General features: G+C 31.9%; 1 protein-coding gene across 1 annotated transcript in view; it reads left to right on the forward strand.

The window, feature by feature from the left end:
- Positions 1–27,849, forward strand: part of LOC129920710 (cell adhesion molecule Dscam2-like) — a 135,722-nt gene that overhangs the window by 56,000 nt on the left and 51,873 nt on the right. Inside the window, 3 exon segments of the mRNA XM_056002248.1 lie at positions 24,554–24,803; positions 24,874–25,078; positions 25,194–25,330. Coding sequence (XP_055858223.1) covers positions 24,554–24,803; positions 24,874–25,078; positions 25,194–25,330 — 592 coding nt within the window.

The raw sequence follows: 27,849 nt of genomic DNA on the forward strand, positions 1-27,849 counted from the left end.
AAAAAATAGTTGACGAATGGTGAACGTTTCATATATTAATTTATCAACAAGTCCAGTCACGTAAAAACAGAAAATAAAGAGGTTTTTTGGATAAAAGTAGTTTTGGTATTTTGTTTATTTCTCGAAAATGACAAGATATTTTTGAATTCAGTTTTCTGTTTTTGTTGAAAAATTAATAAGAGCACCGAATTCTAAAAACTTAATTAGTACTTAATTACATGCAATTTTGAAAAAAAAGAGGTTGTCTGTAAAGCCGGTTTACGGACGATGATTTTACGTGATAACGTCGTCTGAAAACAGGTTATGTGCTTTTGTTTAAAATGAGTCAATTGAAGCGTTTACTTATTTCAAACCATCATAATTTACAAGAAAAAGCTAAAAAAAATACCTTTTTTATTTTCTCATTATATTAATTTTTTTATTTGAAAATCTTACAAAAAAATTATGCAATTTAAAAGCCAAGTATTTCTTCTTAAGAATAAAACCATTTTTAAATTTTTACAATGCGCAAAAAGTATAAAAATAATTTATTGAAAACAATCATTTTCATAAACACAAAAAAACATGAATTTTTATCTTCTCACGACATTAATTCCATTTTTTTCCCTAACAACCTATAAAAAATTTGATACCATCTGAAAGCTTATTGTCTTAGCTCATATTTCATATATATACTAAAAGAGCTAGAAATTTTTTAACTCGATCAAATTTCATTAAAAAAAGCAAATAAAAACATTTATTTTTATGTTCTCAGACTGTGGAATCAATTTTTTTGTTTGACAACCTATAAACAATTTTATACCATGTGAAAGCTTATTATTTCAACTTTCATATGACGTATCAAACTCATTTCAAAGATGTCTACAAGAGAAGTTAGAATTTTTAAAATCAACCATGTCGAATTTCCAGACTGAGATTACGGTACTTCCCACACTGGTGGCTGTTAGGGGGGCAACAGATCTCCACTGGTGTTTTGAGGTTTTTCGCAAGTTTCTTGATTTAACATTGTGTAGCTTGTAGTTAGTCTACTGTTATGTGTGATATACCAAATGAAAGGTAATTGTATCAGGATGCTCATAAAAGTTTAATAAAATTTCTGTCTGCTCTTGGTCAAAAGTGTTGATTTCTAAAATTTTATTTTACCGTTATCTCAAAATTGTGTTTACGAAAATGATTGAAACTTCGCACACATTTAGTCGTGGTCATGGTCTATCATTACTCCATATACTTTATTCCTGTATCTATTAAAGAAAAAAAGATAAAAATGAAAATCAGTTAAAAACGGTCAAAAAACATGTGTTTTAAAAACTTGTTTCTTCCGTTATTCAGTCAAAACTCACTAAACGATTCCAATTTTTTGCACATGTATGCATAAGGCCATGAACATGAACGCTCCTAAAAAAAAAAACTAAAAATCAAAAACTATCAAAAAAAAACCCTAAAAAACAAGGTGTTTTTCAAAAATTCATATTAAGGAACACAGAGTGTTGGAAAAAAATTCGTATTAGACGCCTAATTTTTTTTCCCTCATCTTTCACCTGGTACCTTTAGAATTGTTAAAAAAAATCATCATTTTGTCGTGTTTAACGTTCAAACAAAAATTTATAGCTTAGATTTTTTTCTTAAATGCATTTATTCTTAAATTAGTCTCCTCTATCTATAGAAAAAAAAATCAACTCTCTACAATTTCGCGTTTAAATTTTAGCCCAAATTTCATCTTTACGTTTTACCCCTGTTTACCCTATTAAATGACGGAATTTTTAAAAAATCTTTCATTTGGATTAAGCTTTAGGTTATTATCTCTCAAATAAGCTATTGAAGATTTTTGTATCTCTAATAGTTTATTTTTAATTGAAATTTTTGCGCGCACTGCGAAAGTGCGAGAGTGTAACGTTAGAAAATGGCGTCACTTTTTTGTGGTGGCTGCCATGGTTCATCGATTTATAAGACGTTATCACGTCAAAATTACTTTGAAGTTTTTTTCCATTTTTTTTCAAAATTTTTATTTTAAAAATTTATTCTTCAAAAACTGTGCCATAAAATAGCTTTGTTTAAAATTTTTGTGAAAGACTAGGGTTTTGGCTTTATAAAAAGGTATAGCACGTTATTGTAGGTGTAACCGCTGATTTTAAATAATTGTGTTTCCAAATTAAGTCAATGTTTTTTTTAATAGTCCTCCTGTATACATTAACTGCTTTCTTTGTATACAGTTCTTTTGTAAGAAAAGCAACTAGAGACACTTTTACTTGTCAAATTTCAAATGAAGTTAATAAAATTTCGAATACCTATGTCGGTTTTGCCAGGTAAACTTAAGAATCGCATTTATAAAACCTTCTAAATCTGTTCGATTCTTGGTGTGCCTTTTTAGGCCACTTTTCCATACTATTAGCATTGGGGAATTAAAATTAACGCTGAGAAACCAAAAATATGTTGGTCGAAAAAATTAATTCCTTATTCTACTACTCTACTATTTTTTTTTTTTTCAATAAAATTCAAAGAAAATTCAGACACACCCAATTCATATAGTATTAGAAAAATAAAAAAAATCGAGAATCCCTATCAAAATGCCCGAAAGAATATAGAGCTCATATCATTGTATTTAGGTTATTTATGCATGCACTGGCACAAAGTGCAAAATACTACAACTGCTTGCGTTTTTAGCCCCGGGTGGAGGATATTGGTTCCATTTGCATCCTTTCAGCAGTGCTCCCAACTCGCACACATACCTAAAACATATCCACATCCATTATGTACTTCGATTTGTTACATACATAGGAAATAGAATTAATTAATTTTTTTTGTAGCCTTTTTTTTTTAATCAAGCCTTACGCCTTATCCTGACTGCTGCTGGCTGGATGTGACCGTACAAAGCGTTTTATAATCAAAGAAGCTAGCGAGCGACGTTGCAATCAGAATCGTAGTCCTTTTAAGAAAATTTGTTATTACAACTTGCAACAGCTTAAAGCAGGAGTGCTTGGCATCGACATCTCTACAACAGTGTAGTGTACATGATATCCTCTCGCTTCGTACATACTCAAACTCAAACTCGTCGTCTCTAACAGTGCCGTTTTTATGTTGACGTCGTCTTTCTTGGTCATATCGTGATTCTGATTTCTAAGCCCTTTGCCTTTGCTTTCGTTGACGACTAGGAGCAAAGAGCACGACCAGGTCGACATCATAACAAAGAGCCCGACAAATACAACCCCTGGTAGTATGTTTCTAGCCCTACATACGTACTGAGCTATATTTAGATATATTTAAAACGCGTAGAGTGGAGCCACCGTCATCTCGTCATCGTCGTCGTCCTACTTGTCCTCTACTCGTACTAAAAGGGACTCACAATCGTATAACTTTTTTTTCATTTTATACGTACATATATGTACACTGTACACTGCACAGGCACACAACAAAACACGAGTATTCAAAAGCAAGTAGAATAGCACCAGGGATGTGACACGGATAGATTGATAGAATTCTACATAATAATTATGGCTTTAAAAAAAAAAACCAAACCAATCATTAACAAGCAAAAAAAAAAAAAAGAATTCTAGGCGCACACTATACCTACCTCACAAAGTTTTTATATAATAAGTTTTATCAATATAAATGTGGATTTTAATTTCATACCACTGTTAAATTTGTATGTAGATATGTATGTTGGAAAACAATGTCCTTAAATACCTTAAATATCCTAAAATCATTTATACATACATCAAATCATTTGAAACGAGCTATCAGGTTACGTGGATTTAGCCTATCGTTCTCGTATTCACGTTTTTATTTTATGCCTATTTTGTGTGTGGATAAGGATCTGTAGCCATTTTAAATTTCACCTATAAATCTAATCAATTTTTTGAAAAACAAACAACAGTTTTGAATCGGGAACCGTCTGGAGTTACGTTGTCTTTTCATTTCCACATCGAAAGCATAAGACAGGATCGACAAGTATCTAGCCAGAGTTTTTTTACCTACATATATTGAAATCTCGCAGGTATAACTTGAATTCAGCTTTCTTCAGAATTTAATTGCTTATAGAAGTTCGAACTTATTTTGACAACCAATAAATTGTTAAATATTTATGTTTCTACCCAGGTTTATCGTATAATTTAAGTGAACAGTTTCTTCAATTTGGTTTTGAAAATATTCTACCTATAGTTGATATTTTATCATCGCCCACCGGAATTATTGATTTACTAAGTTTAAAATAACAAGTTCGTTATGTTTTGTTTATATAGCTTTATATCGTATAATAATTTAAAGAATTAATTGATGCTTCCACATTATCTAGCAAGCCTTGTCCAATATTTTTTTTTCTTAGTTTTATTTTTTTTTTTCTGTCTCGATCCACTCAGGTTCCTCTTTCTCCTTCATAATAAAAAAAACGTTCTTACTCTCACTGATGCTACCACTCTGCTTGCTAAGCAAACAATACCTAGAATCAGATTTCTTTATCAACCCTGCCGTAAAAGTGAAGTAGAGCGTGCAGCAGTACACAACAAGTAGTGCAGTTTAAAATACAACAAAGACCATAGAAAAGAACAAAAAACGAAAAATAATCGCTCCCATGGGGATGGATGAGAACACAAAGGCAGAGGTGCAGCATAGGTTTGAAAAGGTAGTTTCGTATGCTGGTATGTTGGGTATGGAGGGTATCACAGTAGGAGCAGGCGTATACCTCCCCCGCCTGGTCTTTTCTGAATGCAGGCAAATAGCATGGCGAGTGTATTGTTTGTAATGAAATGATATTAAAAAATAAGCTCCATCCGGAGAGACCTGTCAAAACAATATATCGAAAAGATAAATACATAAATTGAAATACCTAACTAATGTTGAATATTTTGCAAAATGTAAAACTCTGCCAAAGACAGCCTTAATTTTTTTTTTGTTTGATACATTCGCTGATAAATTGTTTATTTTTTTCAAAACCTTTTTGAAAAGATTTGTTTTTTAGATTAAGAAGTACCCAAAGAATTTCCAGGCTAGTACATTACTTTAAACTATTTTATTGAAGTATGGGAACTAGCGTTATAGGAAACGCTTGTTGCGCATGAGAGTGCGAACTTTAAGGCCTTTAAACGCAATTCTGAATTCATGGAATCAATGTGTTCTCATAATTTCTTGCCTCATGATAAATCCGTATTTAGTTGAGGACCGTATTTTTTCCCTGAGATTACAGAATAGGGCATGACAATTTAAAATCATTAAAAATCAAAGCAAAGGTTGGCAATGGTGCAGTGAATTTAGTGCTTGACTGCTAACCTGGAGGTGTGGGTTCGAGCCATACCTCAGGCAGCTTCCCACAGCTTGGAAGCCACCCGTGGGATTATATGAGATAATAATCATCTTCTTCTCAATTCACTGTACCAACAAAAAATACTTTCCTATCTTTCTATTCCTTCTAACTAGTGCCGTGCAGTATGCATTAAAAGACCTTAGGTTTTACAGGCATATAGTTTAAAAAAAAGGTTTGTTTTTATAAGTATGACTGGACTTCATAATTTAAATCGTATAAGCTTAATTTTTCCTAAATTTTGAATTTGAAATTGGAAGATTTTTGGCTTGAAAAGCTTTAAATTTCTGTATAACTTATAAAGCAAACATTTAAATTGTATTAATTTTTGTTTTTTTCTGAGAATAGAAAGAAAGAAAGAAAAGTCCGATAAGCAAGTATAACATTCGTATGTAACGGTGACTTACTGAACTACTTTTATGTGAAATGTGCTAAATACCTCGAAATATTCTTGAAAATGTGCTGTTGAAAGTCTCCTGAAAAAGAAACATCTAGTAGCAAAGACGGGAACCATAATAGAACTTATGCAAACTGCTCTCAACAAGCTACTAAAATGAATTTACAAAGATATATAAAATTCCACAACTAGACCCTCCCTCTATTAATGGTTGTCCATTTACTTTCGCAAGCGAAGCCAAGTACCTCGGTCTTATTTTGGAAAGTGAATTAAACTGAAAAAACCAACATACCTACAAGAAAGAATAAGAAAAGCCACAGTGGCACTCTTCTCTTGCAAAAAAGCTGTAGGGAACAAATGGGGACTGTCCCCTAAAATAACTCACTGGCTATACACTGCGTTCATTAGACCTATTCTCACTTACGGGGTCGCAGTTTGGTGGACTGCTCTGGAAAAAGTAACATATCGCAACTTAAGGGGGGAAATCCCTCTGGACGACGGGTTTTTCAAGAATTTTTTTTGGAAAACTGAAAGCATTAATTTAAGTTTGGAAAAATACATGATATTATTGACATCATGAAGTGTTAACACAATTTTTTTGAAGTAATAAAAAAACAAAATGGCGTTTCTACAGCCGTTTAAAGTTGATGCCTCGCGTTTGCGCCGTGCAATGCCCAGGTCCAGTTAATTATTTATAATCAAAAGATAATTTTTTTTCCATTAAAATATATTTATACGCATTGCATGAACCTAAATTTAGCAAAAAAAAGTGTAAAATAAAAATTAGAGACCAAAAAAACGAAAAAACACAATGTTTTTTTATAAACAAATTGTTAAAAAAAATATTTATTGTGAAAATTATATTGAACTTTTAGGTTTATGCAATGACCAATGAGTAATTTGCACTTTATTTCAAGTCGATAGCTTCATTAGTTTTTGAGTTACGTTGCACGGCGCGGAAAAAAACGTGTTTCGAGAAAAATTCGTTTAAAGTTTTCATTTTTGTCCTGTGGTAGGCTCGAAACTCATGCGTTTCAGGACTATCTGGGGACTTTTGAGGCTTCATTTAAGGCTTAGACCACTAAAATAGTTTCTTCGGTTGATAAATGCTTTTTTTAGGCAAAAAATTAATAATGCAAAAATAAAAAAATTCCAGAGGGTTTTCCCCCCTTAAGTCCGCTCTACTTAATAATGCCACTCCACACTGCCCCGTGGAGTGGATAGAAATTGTCGTTAAAATCTTCTCGATGAAGTGGATTTTCCACCGCATTGGCTTTTTTTTTTGTCCGGAAAAAAGATCTCTATTAACCCTTTCGATACCAAGCTATGAAAATCAATATTAAAAAATGTTTTTTCGGTATTATCGGGTCAAAAACATCACAACTAAGAAATATGAATAGCAAAAAGTTATGTTCCAAAATAATAAATAGTAAAACTAATGTGTTTTTCTCATGTTACATGTAAGTAACATGCACTGCCTATGACCACCAAAAAAAGTCGGAGAGCTGAGAAAATAACTTTTTATGAAACTATAATGTATGCTACTTCTTCTAAGCAAAAAAACAAAACACTTTCTGCATTAACATTTTTTATATCTTTTTAAAAAATAAAAAAAATTTGAATTTCAGTCCCTTTCTCGATAAAAAAAAATTAAAGATATGATATTTGATTAACTTTTTGTAATAATCCAGTAACTAGGCATTATTATCTTTCAAATAAGCCATCGTAACCTAAAAAATTGTTTAATTTAATATTTTTTACGAATTTAAAAAAAAAAATGTTACATGAGAGTAACGCTGGGTCCGAAAGGGTTAAAATAAGGGTTGTAAAAATCATTTGTTTAATGATTATAAATAAACTTTACATTTCAAATTTAACAAAAAAATATTTATTGATTATTGCAAATAATAAATTTTTGCATTAAAAGAAAAATATTTATTGCAAGTGAAAAAATTTTGCATTAAAAAAAATGTAGGCATTGCAAATACAAAATTTTCTGCAATAAAAAAAAATTGAATGGAAAAGTGTGCATTATATTATATTTTTCTAATATCGTTGAATTTAAGAAAACAGTTCGTGGTTAAGTAAAATTTTGCATATTGTAAACTTTGAATAAAAGTGATTTAAAGAAAGTGAGCGAAAATAAAAATTAAATTGAATTAAAATAAAGTGTCTGGTATGATTGCTGAATTATTTCCAATCGAAATATTTTTTTTTTATTCGAAAGCAGATTCTGCGAACCAAAGTTTTGAATGTCTTTGCATTTAGGTCAACAAAATTAAAAAAAAAAAATTCCTAAAAATTTCCCTTCAATGAGTGAGATATCAAAATTAAAGTCTCTTTAAGCTCTATAGTCACAACTGAAAACTAAAAAGTTTCTTGGGGGTCTAGTTGTTGACGTATTTGCAATAAATTTTTTTGAACGGAATGAAAAAGTAAAAATTTAATAAAACGAATAAGTTTTATTGCGAACCTATATAAAACGAATTGGTGACGTTTTCCCCAAGATATAATCCCCAAAATAAGATCCCCGAACCCCAAATCCCCAAAATTAAATCTCCAGCAGCGATATCTCGAAGCCAAAATCTGCAAAAAAATATTTTCAAGTAGTGAATCATGCATGATTCCCTACTTGAACACAGGGCCGTAGCCAGGGCGGGGCATGCAAAATTCCCTACCTTCAAAAATACCTTTCTTATAATTATTCCGTAGTCCGTACCTTCAAAAATGCTCAAACGTTAAAAATTACATTCCTCAAAAATGCACTACCTTCAAAAATTTTCAAGTAGTGAATCATGCATGATTCCCTACTTGAACACAGGGCCGTAGCCAGGGCGGGGCATGCAAAATTCCCTACCTTCAAAAATACCTTTCTTATAATTATTCCGTAGTCCGTACCTTCAAAAATGCTCAAACGTTAAAAATTACATTCCTCAAAAATGCACTACCTTCAAAAATGCTGTATTTTGAAAATGTTCGATCTTTAAAAATGCCTTACTTATGAAAATGCCCTTCTTTTAAAAATGCCCTACTTATAAAAAAGGCGTTAAATTTTTCCTGTATGATATTATAATGCGACAAACAACTGAATATAATTCAGACAATAAAAAAAATACCGGAAAGATTAAAACAGTTTTTGACAGAAGATAAAGTTTTTTTTAAAGAAACCCGTACATTAAAGCATATATCTTCAAAAACAGTAAAAAAAGATTTGTTTGCATTTGTCCGCACAGCTTTAATATTCCAAAAACGAAAACATTTTGACTTCGGATTCCAGTTCAGCACACAAAAAAACCTTTAGAAAAGTTTAGTTAAGTCTTAGATACAAAATAAAAGTTTATTGATGTTAACCTTTATAATACATATACCTATGTATGTTCAAACTAAACGCAAAAGATCCAATGTTTAGTCTTCCTTAAGTGTTATCTTAAACACATCATTCTTTTATATAAGAAAAAGCAAGTTTTCAATTGATTTTTAAGGTCTAACAACACCAACAAGAGAATGGTCAAAAATTACACGGTGTTACAAAAATTAGGTTTTAAAATATACGCGGAAGGAGACCTATCAGGTTTTGTAGAGCTAGTCGCACTGAATACGAAACGGTATTTGAAAATCCCCTAACACCTCCAAAATCTGGAGTTACGGGCAAAAAACGGTTTTTTGGACCTTCACCCATTAAAAAAATTCTAGCTTCGACAATTTTTTACCCATTTTCGATTTACAGTTTCTGATAGAAGATAAATATACCTTTTTAACAATGTATAAAACATGTAACTCGGTTAAACCACTTAGAATTTATAAGAGGTCAAAGTTCAAAAATTAAATTTTTTTTGTCATTTGCCCAACTTCGGCATCAATTTAAAGTATATGTTTTCAAAATAACATGCTATTTAAAAAATATATTCTAAAACTATATCTATTTCCCAATTGATCGAGGTATTTTTTATGAAAATCACTTCAAAATTGGCTTAGAAAAAAAATTTTTTCGATTTCATCCCAGATACAGAAATTCGAACTTTTAGGTATAGAACAAAAATGTTGTTTCGGCACGTAGTAGGATAAGTTGGGCGCCCGGATTTGATGAAGGGTTTTTGTAGAGGAGCTCAATATAAACATGTTTTTCTTTTTCCGTTTAGGTGGGAGGGGCATTTTTCTAAAAAAAAATTATCAAAATAAAAAAAAATTATTAAAAAACAACGGCAACACTTAAAGTAATAAATGATACCATTTGCGAAAGGCAAAATTGTGCATTTCTAATTTTTAAATCAATATAATATTACCAATAATTTTTTAAATAATCGATTTCAAAGTTAAAAATAGGGGAAAAAAATGTTTGAAAACTCATTTTATACTATTTTTGTCCAGACTGTGAATTTTAGTAAATAAATTACTTTGACAGAAAACTGCCTCAATTAATTCCTTATCGAACAGTGAAAACTATATGTTTCTATGTCTTCTAGTTTTTGAGAAAATTGAAAAATAAAAACAAATAAAAACAAAAAATATTTTGAAAAAAGAAAAATCTGATAAAATAATTTTTCAATTTTTCCAAAAACTTCGAAAATGGGTAAAAAATTGTCGAAGCTAGAATTTTTTCAATGGGTGAAGGTCCAAAAAACCGTTTTTTGCCCGTAACTCCAGATTTTGGGGGTGTTAGGGGATTTTCAAATACCGTTTCGTATTCAGTGCGACTAGCTCTACAAAACCTGATAGGTCTCCGCCCGCGTATATTTTGAGTGTTACACCGTGTTATTATTTGAGTAGACTCGAAGATAAAACCGAAAACCAAGAACAGATTTTTTACAAAAAAAAAAAAAAATCAAAATTGGTTGTATATTGCCGTCTATTGGGATTTCAAGAAGAAAAAAACATGAAATAAATTACATTTCACTATTTCTCAAAGACTACGCTGTGTGACAAAATCTAACATTTAAGGATTACTTTAGTCACGACTAAGTACGTTTTGTCGAACATAGTACTACTACTTTCTTTCTTCAATATACCCCCAAAACATGGATTTAATGCACAAAAAAACAAATTTTTCGACCTTCGTTCAGCAATTGCAAAAATCATTGCGTTGCCAATTTTCAACTGACTTGAGTCTAGAAAAAGATATTTAGGCCATTTCAGGAACATGTAATACATTTGGTTTTGATAAAAAAAAGCTAGACCTTGTAAGATCAAGAATTCAATAATACTGTTTTAAACAACATTTGTTCACTTTTTTATCGATTTAAGTTTACACTATTAAAAGTAAATGTAATTTTTAATTTTTATATTATACCTATAAAATATATACATAATACCTTTAATTATTTTCTAATTCAACGAGGTAATTTTTGTCAGACTAGGTTGAGAACTGACTGAGAAAAAAGACCGTTGCCCTACCTTAAATTCAACTCTGGCTACGGGCCTGCTTGAGCATATATGTTTTGGACATAATATTTTGCTTTTTTGTTTTTTTGAATGGAAGTGATAGCCTTATCCATTTATAATCATTATTTTTCGTCTTTTGTTTAATCTTCATACAATAATCCCATCCATAGTAACTATTGTTATGAAACATAACAGCCACTTCCGTGTTTATTAATGCTATACTTTTGACAAATTTCAAGTGCATTCATAATGTGTTTTTCAGAAACACAATCATTATCATGTCATAACGGTAAAAAAAAAGTCATGTCCTTGTTGATGCTGCAAGTGCAACGGTGTTAGTTGAAGAAACTGCACATTGGAGATTTGGAGACTTCGTCGAGATTTTGGCAAAAACATTGTTTGTTTGGAGATTTTAACCATGGAGATTTTCTCTTGGAGATATTGGCAATTGGAGAAATTGGTCTCATAGTGATATTTTTTTTGGGGATTTCGTACGAATCCCAAATAAAACATTACATAATAAAATGAGCCTTTTTTTTAAGTGGGAAAAAATTAGTTAATGATCAATTTAGACAGATATTTTCATTCTCTTATTATTTTATTAATCACAAGCCAAAAACAGCATTATTATTATTATTATTATTATTATTTTTGTTTTTTTAAAGAAGTCTAATTTAAATTTTATTTAAATAAATAAAGTAGTTCTTAAAAACCTTGGTTATTCATAAAAATAAGTTGTTTTTAATTTATTTCTACTTTTGACAATTAGTAATCCAATTACATAATTTAAATAGCTATGCAGTTTTTAAAGCGCAGCGCTTATGTACTCATACAATTATTGTAGAAAATGATAAAAAAAAGAAATAAATAAAATTCATTCATTTGTGGTTGTAGTGAACGAAAACATAAGATGATAAAATTCATTTTACACTGAACGAAAAAAAGCCAATATTTTATGAACTGGTTGCGATAGAACTTTTTTCTATCTGTTTTTAGAACAGTCATAAGTGTAGCTATCAGCCGTTTTAGGGTTGTTCATTTTCTATGGCACACCCTGTATATATTCAGACATATTCTAAACAAAAATTCCCAGGGAAATGGTTTCGGGAGAAGGGCCACAATCGGAAAAATGGCGAAAATTTCCATTTTGTTTTTTGGTTTCCCATATTCTTAACCATTGAAGAACGAAATTCAAGCTAAAAAAATAATGAAATTTCAGGATCTTTTCAGTTAGGAGTTTTTTCAGGAGTTTTTTCAGAATAGGCCTGATTTTGACGATTACAACTCAACTTCAACTTTTTGAATCGTCATACCTAAGAAACGGTGGGTCTTAAGAAAATAAGTGTCATGACACTTTTTATATATAATAATCTGGTCTTCAATTCTTGGGTTGAAAATTTTTTTGACCTTTGACCCCCCGTAAATTTTTTTCCAGGCCTCGGATCGATGAGGACTTTTTAGATTTAATTTATGATGGTGTTTCCAACAATCCTACCAATTTTCAGCTTGCTGGGAATTAATGTAACCTCGGATGTCTAAATTGACCGGACTAATAGTAAAACAATTTCTATACAAAAAATGGACTTATACTTAAGTTTTGTTTTAATTTCAAACTTTGTATATTTTTTTTATTATTAATGAAAGTGGTATAGGTCATTTTGAAAGTAAAAACCCGTTTACTTCCTTTGAAAATTTTGATAAATTTTATTGCATTTTAAAATTTGACATTTTATTAATCTGAAGTGCATCACCTGAATTTCCTATATTTTTAAAAACTCAAAAACACATGAAATGGGCTTATACCACTTTCAAATACAACGGCTCAAATCTCTAGTGGCATTAGTATAATTAAGATAAATGGCTGAAGCACTACCACCCTATTGAAGAGATTTGAATACAAATTGAAAATATGGCATTGTTCTTTTCCTTCTATGATTTTACCAAATTCTCCATTACTAAATGCACCTATGCCTACGCATTGAAAGGAGATTAATTCTTTGTATAGGTATAGAAATGTGTTGGCTTTTAATATTCCATAGAACGTGGGTATTTAGTTTTATAAGTAGATATAGAAAAAATATAAATAAGAAGGGGAAGGTATAGGTAGTCAAAAAGCTGCGTTCATATTTTCCATAATTAAAAATGAATGATATTTCCATCAAAAATATGTAAAAGTTAACAACATATTCAACAAAATATTCAACATTATATTAAAAAATGTTGCAGTAAATGGAACTTGCATTATTTAAAATATTTTAAGAGAAATTTATTTGATGGTCTTTATTATCAACAATTCAAATGCCAACATTGATTTTCGCATTTAAATTTATAAATATCAATTTTTCTGGGAAAATAAATAATGAAAGTGTGCCTTATTTGTATAATACCTATATTTTATTAATCCCACATAAAAGCGTTCAAAGTTGATTGTAAACCATTTAAGTTTGCACATTCACTTTTATTGAATGTTTATTAACCATTTTTTATCCACCATTTAAAAAAAAAATGACAAATTTATGCAAGTTGCGACTTTACTTGAAGCTTATTGTGGTCCGCGTGACTAAACATATTTAATGTTTTTTATGTTTATTTATTTATTCTTTTATAGTACCTATATATATTTGGAGATATTTATTAATTCAGGAAACTAAATTGTCATCAAATAGGAATTCTCGATGAATCAACATTTTGTGTGGAATTTGTTTGATTTCATCTTTTCATGGACGCATTGTCATATGAGGACAAAAAACGTGACGGCTTTACAATTTTAAAGTAGGACTAAAAAGAGGTTGATTTTTAAATAAAATGGGTAGTTCGGTTATATTTGTGTTGATAAGCATTGCCCATTGGGGAATAAGCAATAGGGTGCAATTTGAAAACAAAATGGTGATTTATTTCCAAAAAAAACAGCTTGTCCTTGGTCCTAGAAAGATAGTTTCTACCTTTTTGAAAACGATGTTCAATGTAAACAAGAACCTAATCAAACATTTTTCCTTTGAGGCTTTATATAAAAAAATGACCTCATAATGACCTTATAATTAATATATCTATTTCAAATGAGAAAAGACTTTACACCCCTTGGGGTGCCATCTAGCGTGAAAATAAAAATCTGAAAAAATAGGGGATTATTTTTTTATAAACCTGACGCCAACCACTTGGGTGGTTCGCTTAACGTTTATGTATTATATGGTACGACTGTACGAAGCTTGCATGGATCGAGACGAGAGAGAACAAAACACCTGTTGGAGATCGTTTGCCGACACCATCCACCAGTGAGGAAAGTACCGTAATCTCAGTTTTAATTTTGACAAAGGTAGTTGTCTTTAAAAAAATTGTAACTTGTAGGTGTCGTACGGATATGGTTGATGCATATTTTTAAAGGTGAAAAAATAATAACAATCCAGTCAAATAAGGGTTTAACTCGGAATGAATGCTAATAGAAATTTGTTTTGCTCAATACCTTCGTTTTGGCATTCTTTAACATACCTTAAAAGTCTCTGAAATAAGTTAAACCTGTTTTTCATCCCACAACCCATATTATTATAACCAAAACCAGTTGCAAACTTACTACCGAAAAACCATTAAAAGTTATGGTAGCGGAACCACATTTTGCATGAAGGTTTTCATATCCATTATCATTAGGAATCAAAACAATGCAATGCAAAAAATATTCATATCTATGACAAAATGGAGTTTTTTGTGAAAAGGGGAAAGGAGATGGGGCAAAATTATATGGGACTTGGGCCATGAGCGTACATTAATGAGACTAGTCTCGAATTGAAGCTGGAGCTTAGTATATTCAATATATGAAGTTTTTTTTTAAATCGAAAGTCAGGGTCCTGAGATATAAGGCTCCAAAGTTCGTTCTGATAACCATTTTCTGTCCCTTTTATATGCAAATATCATTAGAACTATAAGAGCTATATGTATGTTTTTGATGTCAAATGAAAGGTTGTTTTTGTGCCTTTTCAACAATATATAACACATATTACACATAAAAAAGAAACGGCGAAAAAATAAAGAAAAAGTAAAATATTAATGAAAAAGAGAGTAATCCTGAACAAGTTTAAGGTTGACTTGAAAAAACGACAAAAACTAAGGATGAGGCTTTGTTCCTGAAAGCCTCTGCAATAATAATCCGCTTTTACCAAAATCGGATTAGATATTTTTTCGAGATATCCCCATAAAAGGTTTTTTTTTTGTGAAAAATTCATACCAAAGCAAGGCACGAGTACGATAACTTAGGCGCCGAGAATTGACAACGGCTATTTGTAGAGGTGTTCAATACAAATATTTTTTCTTACGGGAGAGGGGGGTCAATGTCCCTCCTTTTAGGCGGGAGGGGCAATTTTCAAAAGAAATACTTGAAATCATAAAAAAATTTAAAAAACAACGGCAACACTTACAGTTATCAATGATACTTTTTTCAAAAGCTAGAGTTATACACTTGATTTTAATTTTTAAATCAAACATTTCAATCAATCGTTTTTGAAATAAATCGATTTCAAAATCAACATTTGGGAAAAATAAGATTAAAAAAATACATTGGATACTATTATTGTCAAGTTTTTCAATGAGAAATTGATTGATGAGTAAATTGTATCAATAATTTCCTAATCAAACACTGAAAACCATATCTTCTTATGCTTTCTAGTTTTTGAGAAAATTGTAAAATAAGAAAACTTTTTTCAAATCCTTCAGTGGATTAAGTTTTTGGGGACTATTCTCTGCACCATCAGGGCTCTCCTGCGGTGAGCGTACAATGGGAATCTAGTTTTTTTTTTAAGAAGAACAAAGCTCTTTACTGACTCTATGTATGAATATCGATCTTTTCTGATTTTTGATAATGGTAAACAGCCAAGAAAATAAAAATCTGATTAAGAAATTAGTTTTTCTCTTTTTCATTTTTCTCAAAAAATAGAAGCAAGGCATAAGAAGATATGGTTTTCAGTGTTTGATTAGGAAATTATTGATACAATTTACTCATCAATCAATTTCTCATTGAAAAACTTGACAATAATAGTATCCAATGTATTTTTTTAATCTTATTTTTCCCAAATGTTGATTTTGAAATCGATTTATTTCAAAAACGATTGATTGAAATGTTTGATTTAAAAATTAAAATCAAGTGTATAACTCTAGCTTTTGAAAAAAGTATCATTGATAACTGTAAGTGTTGCCGTTGTTTTTTAAATTTTTTTATGATTTCAAGTATTTCTTTTGAAAATTGCCCCTCCCGCCTAAAAGGAGGGACATTGACCCCCCTCTCCCGTAAGAAAAAATATTTGTATTGAACACCTCTACAAATAGCCGTTGTCAATTCTCGGCGCCTAAGTTATCGTACTCGTGCCTTGCTTTGGTATGAATTTTTCACAAAAAAAAAACCTTTTATGGGGATATCTCGAAAAAATATCTAATCCGATTTTGGTAAAAGCGGATTATTATTGCAGAGGCTTTCAGGAACAAAGCCTCATCCTTAGTTTTTGTCGTTTTTTCAAGTCAACCTTAAACTTGTTCAGGATTACTCTCTTTTTCATTAATATTTTACTTTTTCTTTATTTTTTCGCCGTTTCTTTTTTATGTGTAATATGTGTTATATATTGTTGAAAAGGCACAAAAACAACCTTTCATTTGACATCAAAAACATACATATAGCTCTTATAGTTCTAATGATATTTGCATATAAAAGGGACAGAAAATGGTTATCAGAACGAACTTTGGAGCCTTATATCTCAGGACCCTGACTTTCGATTTTAAAAAAAACTTCATATATTGAATATACTAAGATCCAGCTTCAATTCGAGACTAGTCTCATTAATGTACGCTCATGGCCCAAAAACGCCCCATCTCCTTTGCACTTAAAAACATTCTGGTACAATCTTGGAATTAGTGCTAATATGTAGGCTAATTTTTTTTTTTTTTGATTCTATCTTTGTTGGGATATTCTATAACTTATGCTAAAAATCTAAAAAAATCTCATGTCTGCAAGTCATAATTTTCCTGGTTTGAAATGTCGTATTGAGAGGGGGGGGGGCTCAGGGGTCTCAAGATACCCCCCCCCCCCCCAAACCTTCAAAATCATGTTATTATTTAGCTGATTTCATCATAATGTACATGATTAACTGAAATTTGTTTTTAAATCTTAGAGACTTAGATTCAGCTCAAATGCTCGAGCCCCCTCCAAATTCTGAAACGGTTGTTTGTGTCTGTTTGAGTAAGAGCCTTAGCTGGCGTTGAGAGTTTAGCTAATTTTTTTTTCGTATTTTAGTCCAATTCGGAATTCGGATTGCCATATTGTTTTACTGCCCATATGTTTTATAAGGAAATCTTATTAAAAGCAACGATTAATAAGGTTTTTTATAAGGATTTCTTATTATTTTTATAGAGAAAATCTTATTAATATTTGAGTGAAAAGTTCATTTTTTTTTGCAACTTGGCACTAGAACAAAAATTGCGATCAATATTTTCATAGCAGGTTGGTTCAGGTGGTAAGGTGGGCGACTAATGATTGGAAGTCTCCAGTTCGATTCCTGGTCGTCGTTTTTTTTTTTTTTTTTTTTCAAAACCCTACAACTTGTAGGCTACAAGTGCAGATTTTAAAACAATAAGGAAAACCCGATTGTTTTAATAAGGTTTCCTTCTTGGATGCAACGGCGTATACAAGAACTCAAAACTTAAACAAAAAATTTGTATGTTATACCTACTAAATTTCATTAAGTAAGATGATTTTCAAAATGTTGGAGTTTTAGAACATGAACAAAAATGAAATTTTTTTTTGGTTTTCAAACCAACTATTTTACCATATTTTGGAAAAGTGCTCAAACTTTTAGCGAATGCTATGCTGGATTATGAAGTTTTTTTGGAGTGAAGATGCTTATTTTTTCCAAAAATTAACTTTTAATTAAGAACAACCCAGATTAGAGTATGAACAATTGGGATTATGGGTGGAATATGTATACAAAATAGTACCTAAATGTATGAATTATGAACTTTTTCTATACACATTTCGTGCATATCAAAACTAGTGTATACTTATTAATTCTATTGTACAATTATTTACTATTTTTTATTCATATGGGCCTATTCGTTAGAGTGAATAAAATAATAAATAAGCTTTCTGTGTGGTACATTTTGTTGATAAATCTGTGAACCTACTGGGTGACTGGGTCAATTTTGTTGATGTATTGTATTGAATGCCTCTACAAAAAACCGTTTTCAATTCTCGGCGCCTAAGTAATAGTACTCGAGGCTTGTGCTGTTGTGAATTTTTCTCGAAAACAACATTTTCTGAGGGGGGTATCTCGAAAAGGGAAGCTAATCCGGTTTTGGTAAAAACAGATTATTATTGCTGAGGCCTTCAGGAACAAAGCCTCATTTTTAGTTTTTGTCGTCATTTTAGGTCAACCTTAAACTTGTTTAGGCTCACTGTGAACCTTGTCTCAAGGTAAAATAAATATTTAAGCAAGATTTGTAACTAAACAACCTTTGAGAACTAATTTAAGAACATATAAAATATAACTGAATGTGTTTCATTTGGTAAACCGCTGATCAATAACCGAATGCTGAAGGAATTAGAAACAAATTTTTTTAAAGTTTTAAATAACGAGTGAAAAGCATCTGAAAATTTCTATCCTTTCGTCATTGAAATATTATTATTCGCATAGATTTCAAAACAACATTTGACAAAAAAAAAAATGATTCAAAAATAAATTCACATATCACATTTTCATATCCATACCAACGGCGTATACAAGGGGGGGGGGGGGTCACGGGGTCATGACCCCCCCCCAAGAACTCAGAACTTAAAAAAGAATTTTTTATGTGATACTGAAATCTCTTGAGTAAGATTACACCGGCACACAAAATAAAAAAAGTGTCATGTACCAGGAACCAGACCTATGTTTTTAGGCACGCTGAATCCGAATTTCAAGTCCGTGTGGCCCGGTCACCCTCCAGTTTTGAGCTGTGACTGCATTTTGTTTGGATTTTTATGACTTTTTTGGAGTTTTTTGCATTTTCCTCAAAACTGGAGGGTGACAGGGTCAAACGGACTTGAAATTCGGATTCAGCGTGCCCCAAAAAAATATATAGAAAGATATGTCTGGTTCCTGGTACATGACACTTTTTTTATTTTGTGTGCCGGTGTTATTTTCAAAATGTTGAAATTTTAGAACATGAACGAAAATTAAAAGTAAAAAAAGTTTTTGGTATTCAAACAAACTATTTTACCATATTTTGGGGATGTGGTCATATTTTTAGCGAACGCTATGCTGGATTAGGATTATTGTGATTCGTTCGATAATATTAGTTGAGCTGTGCTGTAGAGTTTTGTATGGAAACAAAATCCGGATAAGTATTATATTCAAAGCTTTGTAAAAGAAATTGAATCGGGTAGGTACACAAAAATAATATCTGCTTACCAGCAAATAAAAGAAGCAGCCATATCTTCTATTTTTTATATGATGAAGTGAATAAAATATGTTTTAAATAGGGAAGCGTGGCCTTGCTGTGTGGAGGTCAATTCTGTTGATAAAATTCGTCATCGGCAAAATGTTAAAGAAGGATATCATTTCTCAAATCTTTTAAGTTTTTTGCAATGTTCCAGTTCAATACATTCGTCTGATAAAATTTGGTGAATTTTGTTTGCTTACAGAATATGACAGTATTTTGTACATACTTAATTTGCTAGATCTGTTGCATTTTTTGAAACAACTATCGATTTGTTAATCATCAATGGCCAGCCAATTATAGAAGCAATGTAAGCAACATTATCTAAGGCAATTTAAATATTTTTATTAAATATCACTTAGGGCTAATTTTTTGAATAGTTAGATAAACCTTAGTTAGAGCTTATTCCTAGGAATAAAAGTTTTTGAAGTTATACTTCTTATGGGAGGGTGGGTATGAAAATTTACTTTTTGACAAGAATGTCAAAGGGATTATGACGCGATCACCCTGGGTAGCAGGGCTGTCGTTTCAACTTTAGAGTAGGCAGTACTTTAGTATTTAAAAATGCAGTACGCCGCAGTACGGCAAACATAAAACACACAACACTTGCAAGTTACATGTTTCATGTGGCAAGTTGCATGTGGCAAGTCGTATGTGGCAAGTTGCATGTGGCAAGTTGTATGCGGCAAGTTGCATGTGGCAAGTTGCATGTGGCAAGTTGCGTGTGGCAAGTTGCATGTGGTAATTTCCATGTGGCAAGTTGCCAGGGTTGCAAAAAGCTCACATTTCAGCTCAGCTCACAGCTCAGCTCAAATTTTAGCTAGGTACCATAGCTTAGCTCATTTGAGCTGAGCTGAAAGTGAGCTGAGCTGAAAGTGAGCGCCCCAACTTCCAACGCCTATATCTCGGAATTTTGATAAAAATGAAAAAAAATTTTTTGATGCCAAAAGGTAGCGAGGACTCTAACCTACATTTGGGTACAACGCCCATCCCTGTAGGTACACGCGTTCTCAAACCGGGTGAACTTAAAGGTAAAAAAAAAGTTAAGCCCGATTCTGAAAAAATAGGTATGATGTGGCGGTTTAACATGGAAGATGATTTTTTAAAAATCTGAGAATGTGCAAAGCGTAGGCCCATGACACAAGCTATCATTGGGTATCACTCCCAAAAATTGCTCTCAAGCGGTTTAGCTTCCAGGAGCATTCAAAGATTCGGGGATTTTTCGAAAAAAAATGTTACCCCAACTTTCAAACGCGATTTTCTCGGAATTTTGAAAAAAATCGAAAAACCGGATTATACCACTATCGGCTAGCTGAGAATATAATATAAGCTTTCATATGGCACCACTCCCCTGTCTCTAGATCAAAGCGTTCCAACGCCTATATCGCGGAATTTTGAAGAAAATGAAAATAAAATTTTTTGATGCCAAAAAGTAGCGGGGACTTTAACCTACATTTGGGTGCAATTCCCATCCCTGTAGGTCCACGCGCTCTCAAACCGGGAGAACTTAAAAGTAAAAAAAAAAAATAGGCACGATTCTGAAAAAATAGGCATGATGTGGCGGTTTAACATGGAAGGCGATCTCAAGCGGTTTACCTTCCAGGAGCGTTCAAAGATTCGGGGATTTTTCGAAAAAAAATTTTACCCCAACTTTCAAACGCGATTTTCTCGGAATTTTGAAAAAAAATCGAAAAACCGGATTATACCACTATCGGCTAGCTGAGAATATAAGCTTTCATATGGCACCACTCCCCTGTCTCTAGATCAAAGCGTTCCAACGCCTATATCGCGGAATTTTGAAGAAAATGAAAATAAAATTTTTGATGCCAAAAGATAGCGGGGACTCTAACCTACATTTGGGTACAACTCCCATTCCTGTAGGTCCACGCGTTCTCAAACCGGGAGAACTTAAAAGTAAAAAAAAATAGGCGCGATTCTGAAAAAAAAGGCATGATGTGGTGGTTTAACATGGAAGGCGATTTTTTAAAAATCTGATAATGTGCAAAGCGTAGGCCCATGACACAGGCTATCATTTAGCATCACTCCCAAAAATTGCTCTAAAGTGGTTTAGCTTCCAGGAGCGTTTAAAGATTCGGGGATTTTTCGAACAAAAATTTTACCCAAACTTTCAAACGCGATTTTCTCGGAATTTTGAAAATAGTCGAAAAACCGGATTGTACCGGAATTTTTTTTTTATGATAAAAAAAGAAATATTTTACTAAAAAAAAATAGAAATATATTTACTATCAAAAACACCAAGAGAAAAGATCACGAAAAATTATCTGTCTTATTTATAAAAATATCTATGTGTTAAAATAATTCCATTAATAACTAGAACCAAACATCTTAAGCTATGGTGTTATATAAAAGTTTAAAATATCTTCATATTTCATTATACTTTCCAAATAAAAATCAATGTATCCTCTCACCCATCACAGCTCAGCTCAGCACACTTTACCTTAGCTCACCCAACAGCTCAGCTCAACCATCAGCTCAGCTCACTTTCAGCTCAGCTCAAATGAGCTGAGCTATGGTACATAGCTCAAAAGTGAGCTAGCTCAAAATTTGAGCTGAGCTGTGAGCTGAGCTCAGCTAACTTTTGAGCTTTGTAGCAACCCTGCAAGTTCCATGTTGCTACTACTTGTGCTGAAGCACACACAATTCTCATAAAATTACCATATCGCACATTTTATGCGCAATTCATTTACTTTCGTTAACCATAAACCGTACGTTCTGAACCGCACAACATGAGTAAATTTCACAGAATAAATTGAAAACTACATGGACGCAAGGAGGATGAAAGAATTAATTTATTGTTCACTTGATAAAAATGTAAAAAACGAAGTGTGGATTAATTAATTTAATAATAGAAATTAAAAATATCAAATGAAATTCATTTATATAAGTATACTGAATGAGAAGTATAACTTCAGTCGAGTGTACATGTGTACACACACTCTTTTTTTTTTATAGTGACATTTATTCTTCTGATAGTCTATCTGACGATTGAAAAAGCAGGGCTTAGTCTAATAAATACAACTGAATGTTTTTTATATTGTAAACCGCTGATTAATACCTGAAAACGGACGAATTCGAAAATATCGCCAAAATAATTTTTTTTGTCTTTACTATTTTAATAGAGGTATTTTAAATTCCCATTCAATTTTAAAACAAAATTTAAAAAAAATTTTAATTTCAAATGCCATTTTTTTTACAAAACTTTGCGATTTGTTTGGCTGAGGTTAGGAAGACTTTTAATTCAAAAGTTAAAACTGTTTTTAAGTAAAAACGATTTTTATTTTAACTTTTTGGGCTAGCGGAAAACAATGAACAGTTGTTTTAAGGCAAATTATTCAATCGAAGTACTCGTACAGTACATTTTATTTTTAGGAGAGGATAGCCTCAATTGGTCAAAGTTAAAGCCTAGTACGCTGCTGATAAGAAAAGAAAAATCACATACAAAAATGAAACAACGAAATGGTAAACCAAAAATTTCGTTCAACTTTTCGTTCTGTAGTACGCTGTTCGGCACAACGAAATTGAAAGTCTAAACTTCTTTTTCGCACACAAACAATTGCCGGGGACATTCATTGTGTGTGGAAAAATGACATTTTGATTTTTTTTGTTTGTTTTTGTTGTTCATTTTGTCATTGCATGTCTTTCTGCGATGCGTGTTTGCTTTTTTTCACTTATGTTTTGCAATTTTTGAGTATTTTTCGGTCCAGATTTCGCAAGCATTTCGTTGTCCTCGTGGAGACCGACGAAAAATTTCGTTTCACATCAGCAGCGTTCTAGGCTTTAAGGCTTAACGCTAAACTTAAACGAATCTCATACCGTTTTTGTTTGGTTATTTTTAGAACTACATTCGGAACTTTTCGATTCGAAATGCAAGACGCACAAATTTTAATGTTTAATAATTCAAAAAGCCCATTTTCAGGTTTATGCCTGCTATCAAAACTTTTGAAAAAAAAAAAAAAAAAAAATTGGCTTGACCCCCCCCAAGAAGCAAACCTGTATACGCCCCTGATCCATACCTACTATTAAAACTTTTGTAAAAAAAAACGACCTTGTTTTTTATGTCTTAAAATTTTATCAATGCCTGGAAGAACTCCCCAAAAAAGTACTTACAATACAATACAATAGGGAGTCTCCAAACCTTGATTTTAGTCAAAAAATCATAAAGGTTTTTTTACTAGATGAACTTTTATTTTAAAACCACACAAAATTAACCATTGAGTAATGAAAAAAGGAAGTAATGCAAAAATTGGAAAAAAAACATTATTGCAGTATCAAACTTATGGAATGAACATAAAAATGATGATAGATTGAATATTTTGCGTAGAGAGCTTGCGGATCTTTAACTAGTTTTGAAAAAATAATTACCAAGGGAATTTATTTTGATGTAAAACGGTACAATTTCCAAAGTTTTTTGGCAACGGAATGCTACGTTTTGTCTGATATAATTTTTTAAAGCCCTCCAAAAACATTTATAATTGACCAATGTTGCGTCGGAAATCTGAAAATTTTAGACAATTTCATGCTCAGCGCATGGTCTGACCTTAATTTGGCTAAAAATCTGTTCTAAATTTTTAATCAATAGTTTGGGCAGTTAGAAAACTCAAAACTTAAATCATTTAAAATCACAGTTGAAAAATGATAAAACTGTAAAATCGCTTACAAATTTTAAAATTTCCCGTTTCAAATGGCAACTTTAAATTCAATGGAGTGTGAATAAATTGAGCTCAAGACCTTTTTTTCTCATTTTCAATCTCTAGATGGGGAATCTCCTACAAAATGTGATTAAATGTTCTTCTTGGTACCGATTTTGCCGCCCCTAATTTTTGCCGCTTTGGTCAATTGCACAACCTAGGTGTAGTTTTATTAAAATAGCTTAATATAAATTTATGTTATCCTTACTTTCAAGAAGTTTACCCAAACTCTTTTGCGAAAGCTGTTTCGTGTATTTTCTGATCGCAAATTTTCTTATACTCCACATTTAGTATATTTTGTAATTTTTAATATTATGTTTTTCACTTCAGTTGGCATACAAAGAGAAACGGTAAAGAAGGCTCTATAGACACATTTCTTGCAACTAGTCGTGCTAAAATACGAGACGGAACTTTAATAATATCATCTATTGAACAAGCGGATGGCGGTTCATTTTTTTGCACAGCAACGAATTCAGAAGGAAGTGAAACCCTTGAGGTGCAGCTTTCTACAGTCTCTCCACTGGCCAGTACAATTCAGCCTGTCATTCAAACAGTAAATCTGGGAAAGTCGGCAGATCTAGTAAGTGCTTAGAAGAAGATTTATTTTTGAGTTCGTAATGCTTAGTGATAAGTGTGTGTTACAAATATAGGTATGTAGTTGCACCGGTTTTCCCAAAGATAGCATTACCTGGCTTAAAGATGGACAGCCACTGCGCTCTGGAGCAAGGGTTCGATTATTATCCAAACAACATATTCGAATAACATCAATTACCAAAGAAGACAAGGGCATGTATCAGTGTTTCGTTAAAAATGACAAAGATTCAAGTCAAGCTACGGCTGAATTGCGTTTAGGGGGTCAGTTAGTTTCCGAGTTTTTTTTTTTTTTTTTTTTGAAATATGTAATTCTATTATAAAAACATTTTTTCTTGTTTTTTTGTTTTTTTTTTTTTTTTGTATTTAAAATTTTTAGAAGTAGCACCGCAACTAATATACAAATTTATTGAGCAAACTATGCAGCCAGGTCCGTCGGTATCATTGAAATGCAGTGCCACTGGCAATCCAACACCCCGCATAGTCTGGCATTTGGATGGTTTTCCTCTGCCAAATGTAAGTTGAAATCTTTTTTTTGATATATTTTGAACACAAAGAACCACAAAATTTTGCCTCATGTACGAGTACGATGCAAACTAAGTAATCTACAAACCACCATCACTACCACCAGCATCAGCAACTAGAAACCAGCATCCAGCATTAGGTTAACTCACCCGTTATATAACAACAGAGTTTAAAATCCTAAAGACTGTATGCGCAGAAACAATTACGGATGAGGCTATAGGATATACGGGATATAAACAAAACTACATACATACTCCCTACATATATGGGGCTGACAGAAAACTAAACTGAAATAAAAATAAAAAAAAAGTACATGTCAAGCGAAAACAACATCTCTACATCACAAACATCTACATATTCCACAATGAAATGTAAAATTGTTGGTATTGGTGGGGTAGTAAAGCCAAAATCAGTGAATAGATGGTAGAGAAGTCGTTCACTAATTTGAACCCGAACCCAACGTCAATGGGACTGACATAGGCTAGGCAAGGCAACCGAAAGCTCAAAACCAACGAACCTCAAATTCACGCATCGGCTTTTTTGGTAGCGTACTTCTCATTGATTTTTGTAAAATTGTGTTGTCTTATGTTTAAACGGGTGATATCTACGTTGCCAACTTTATTATTTTTCATGTCCATTGTTGTTTCATCTTATTTATTTAAACAATTTGATTCCAGGCCATATCTTATTTCATATCTCATTGTCAAAGCTTTTATTTTGTTAAAAACAAAAACAAATAAAAAATATAGATTATCAATTACCATTATTGGTCTGGCCCCATAATTCTGAATTCAGAATGTTGATGTACTTTTTAACAAGACATGTTAATTACTTCGAAACTTAATTAACATTATTGTTTTTGCTATGAACCAATCACTTTTAAAGCTTCGCATTTGTAATAATATGCACGACTTTGGACAAACATAGGGAGAAGGCGGGAGACTTGCGCCAATTTTTTGTTAAATCATTCCTAAACACTTCTCTGTTCATATTAGACCGAGAGCCAACGACATAATGAATCAAGTCATCTAAAGACTGTTGTAAGGCATATCATTAGAAAGGTCTTGGGGAGTAAGGCACGAATCGTTAAGTCTGGCAGCATTTTGGTGTGACCAACATGGTTTCAATTCTACCCAAAGTGTAAAAAAATGAAAAAAGTCAACCTGGTTGGGTAATTTTGTAAGTTTAATTCCCAACCGAAAGTAGTTTGCATTATATTTTTTTTGATGCCATTTGTCACATAATATTCCCAAAAGCGTCAGCACAAAAGGTCAGACCAAATTTCTTTGACAAACACCCTGGCAGACAACTTAAAATGTCGAAATTTAAAAATTTTTGAAAAAATCCTGGTTTTGTTTCTTGTTAAAGAAAACCAGTCATGTAAAAAATGTTGTTACGCATATCAAAGGAAAGGTCTTGATGTGTTGCATAAGAATAAATTTGTCTGGCAGCGTTTTAGTTCGACCCTAAGTGTAAAAAAACAGAAAAAATTCAACGCTTTTAAATCACTTTATTATCTACCAACAATCTCCAACACTTTGTTTCACTTTGTACTGTACTCTTTCACTTTTAAAATCAAACTGTATCCGGTCGGTGTCCACACTGTCCTTTTATACCGGAACCCCGAGACTCGAGAATGTCCCCGAAGGCTCTCGTCCCTGCCTCTCGAAACTTTCTTTCCAGGAGGGGCGCACATAGAGGTATTTCAACAATCTAAGCGGCCAAAATTATTTTTACATTTTTTTTTTATTTTATAACACGCAAATTACAAAAATCAGTTGTCTTTTCTATAAAAAAAACAAATTTTTAGGAAAAAATTTTTTTTTTGAAAAAAAAAAAAATTTTCGTGAATTTTTTTTTTTTTTTGAAAAAAAATTTAAAAAAATATTTTTAAATGCCCAGTATACAAAATTATTTGATAACGAGAGAAAAAATTGAGATTATAAATTTTTTAAATACTAATAATGCCAATATATTCAAATTTTCTATGTGCTGAAAATTCGCGCAACTGCGCTATTCCGCGGCTAAATTTTCAAGAATTTGTTAGCTTAGGCCTCTAAGTTTTCATATTAATAACAAACATTGCGGGATCTAACAGGATCCGTAACCAAATATCTTATCATACCCAAAATTCTTTAAAAAAAACTTTATTTTGGACACTTTTTGACGATCACCAAAAAAATATTAAAATAAAACACATTTCATAAAATAAATTGTTTTTGAATAGTCACATACCTGTATTTTCAGAATCCATCACTATTTTCACCAGAAAAAAATTAATCGCTTAAATTTGAATAAAAAGCTAACAATTTCTCAAGACCGCACAAATCAGTCACGTGCCACGAAAATTCAATAATGAAGTTCAGACAATTTTTTTTTTATTTCTAGCAATTGGAGAAGAGTGGGGTTTCAGCCTATTGTTTGCTGGAGTGTCTCCTACTTGTGTAACTCAATAGTAAAGGCCATTTGTTTACTTTAATATTTTGACTTTTGGCCGCGTAGATCACGCA

The sequence above is a fragment of the Episyrphus balteatus genome, chromosome X (genome assembly GCF_945859705.1).
Source record: "Episyrphus balteatus chromosome X, idEpiBalt1.1, whole genome shotgun sequence".
NCBI lineage: Eukaryota > Metazoa > Arthropoda > Insecta > Diptera > Syrphidae > Episyrphus > Episyrphus balteatus.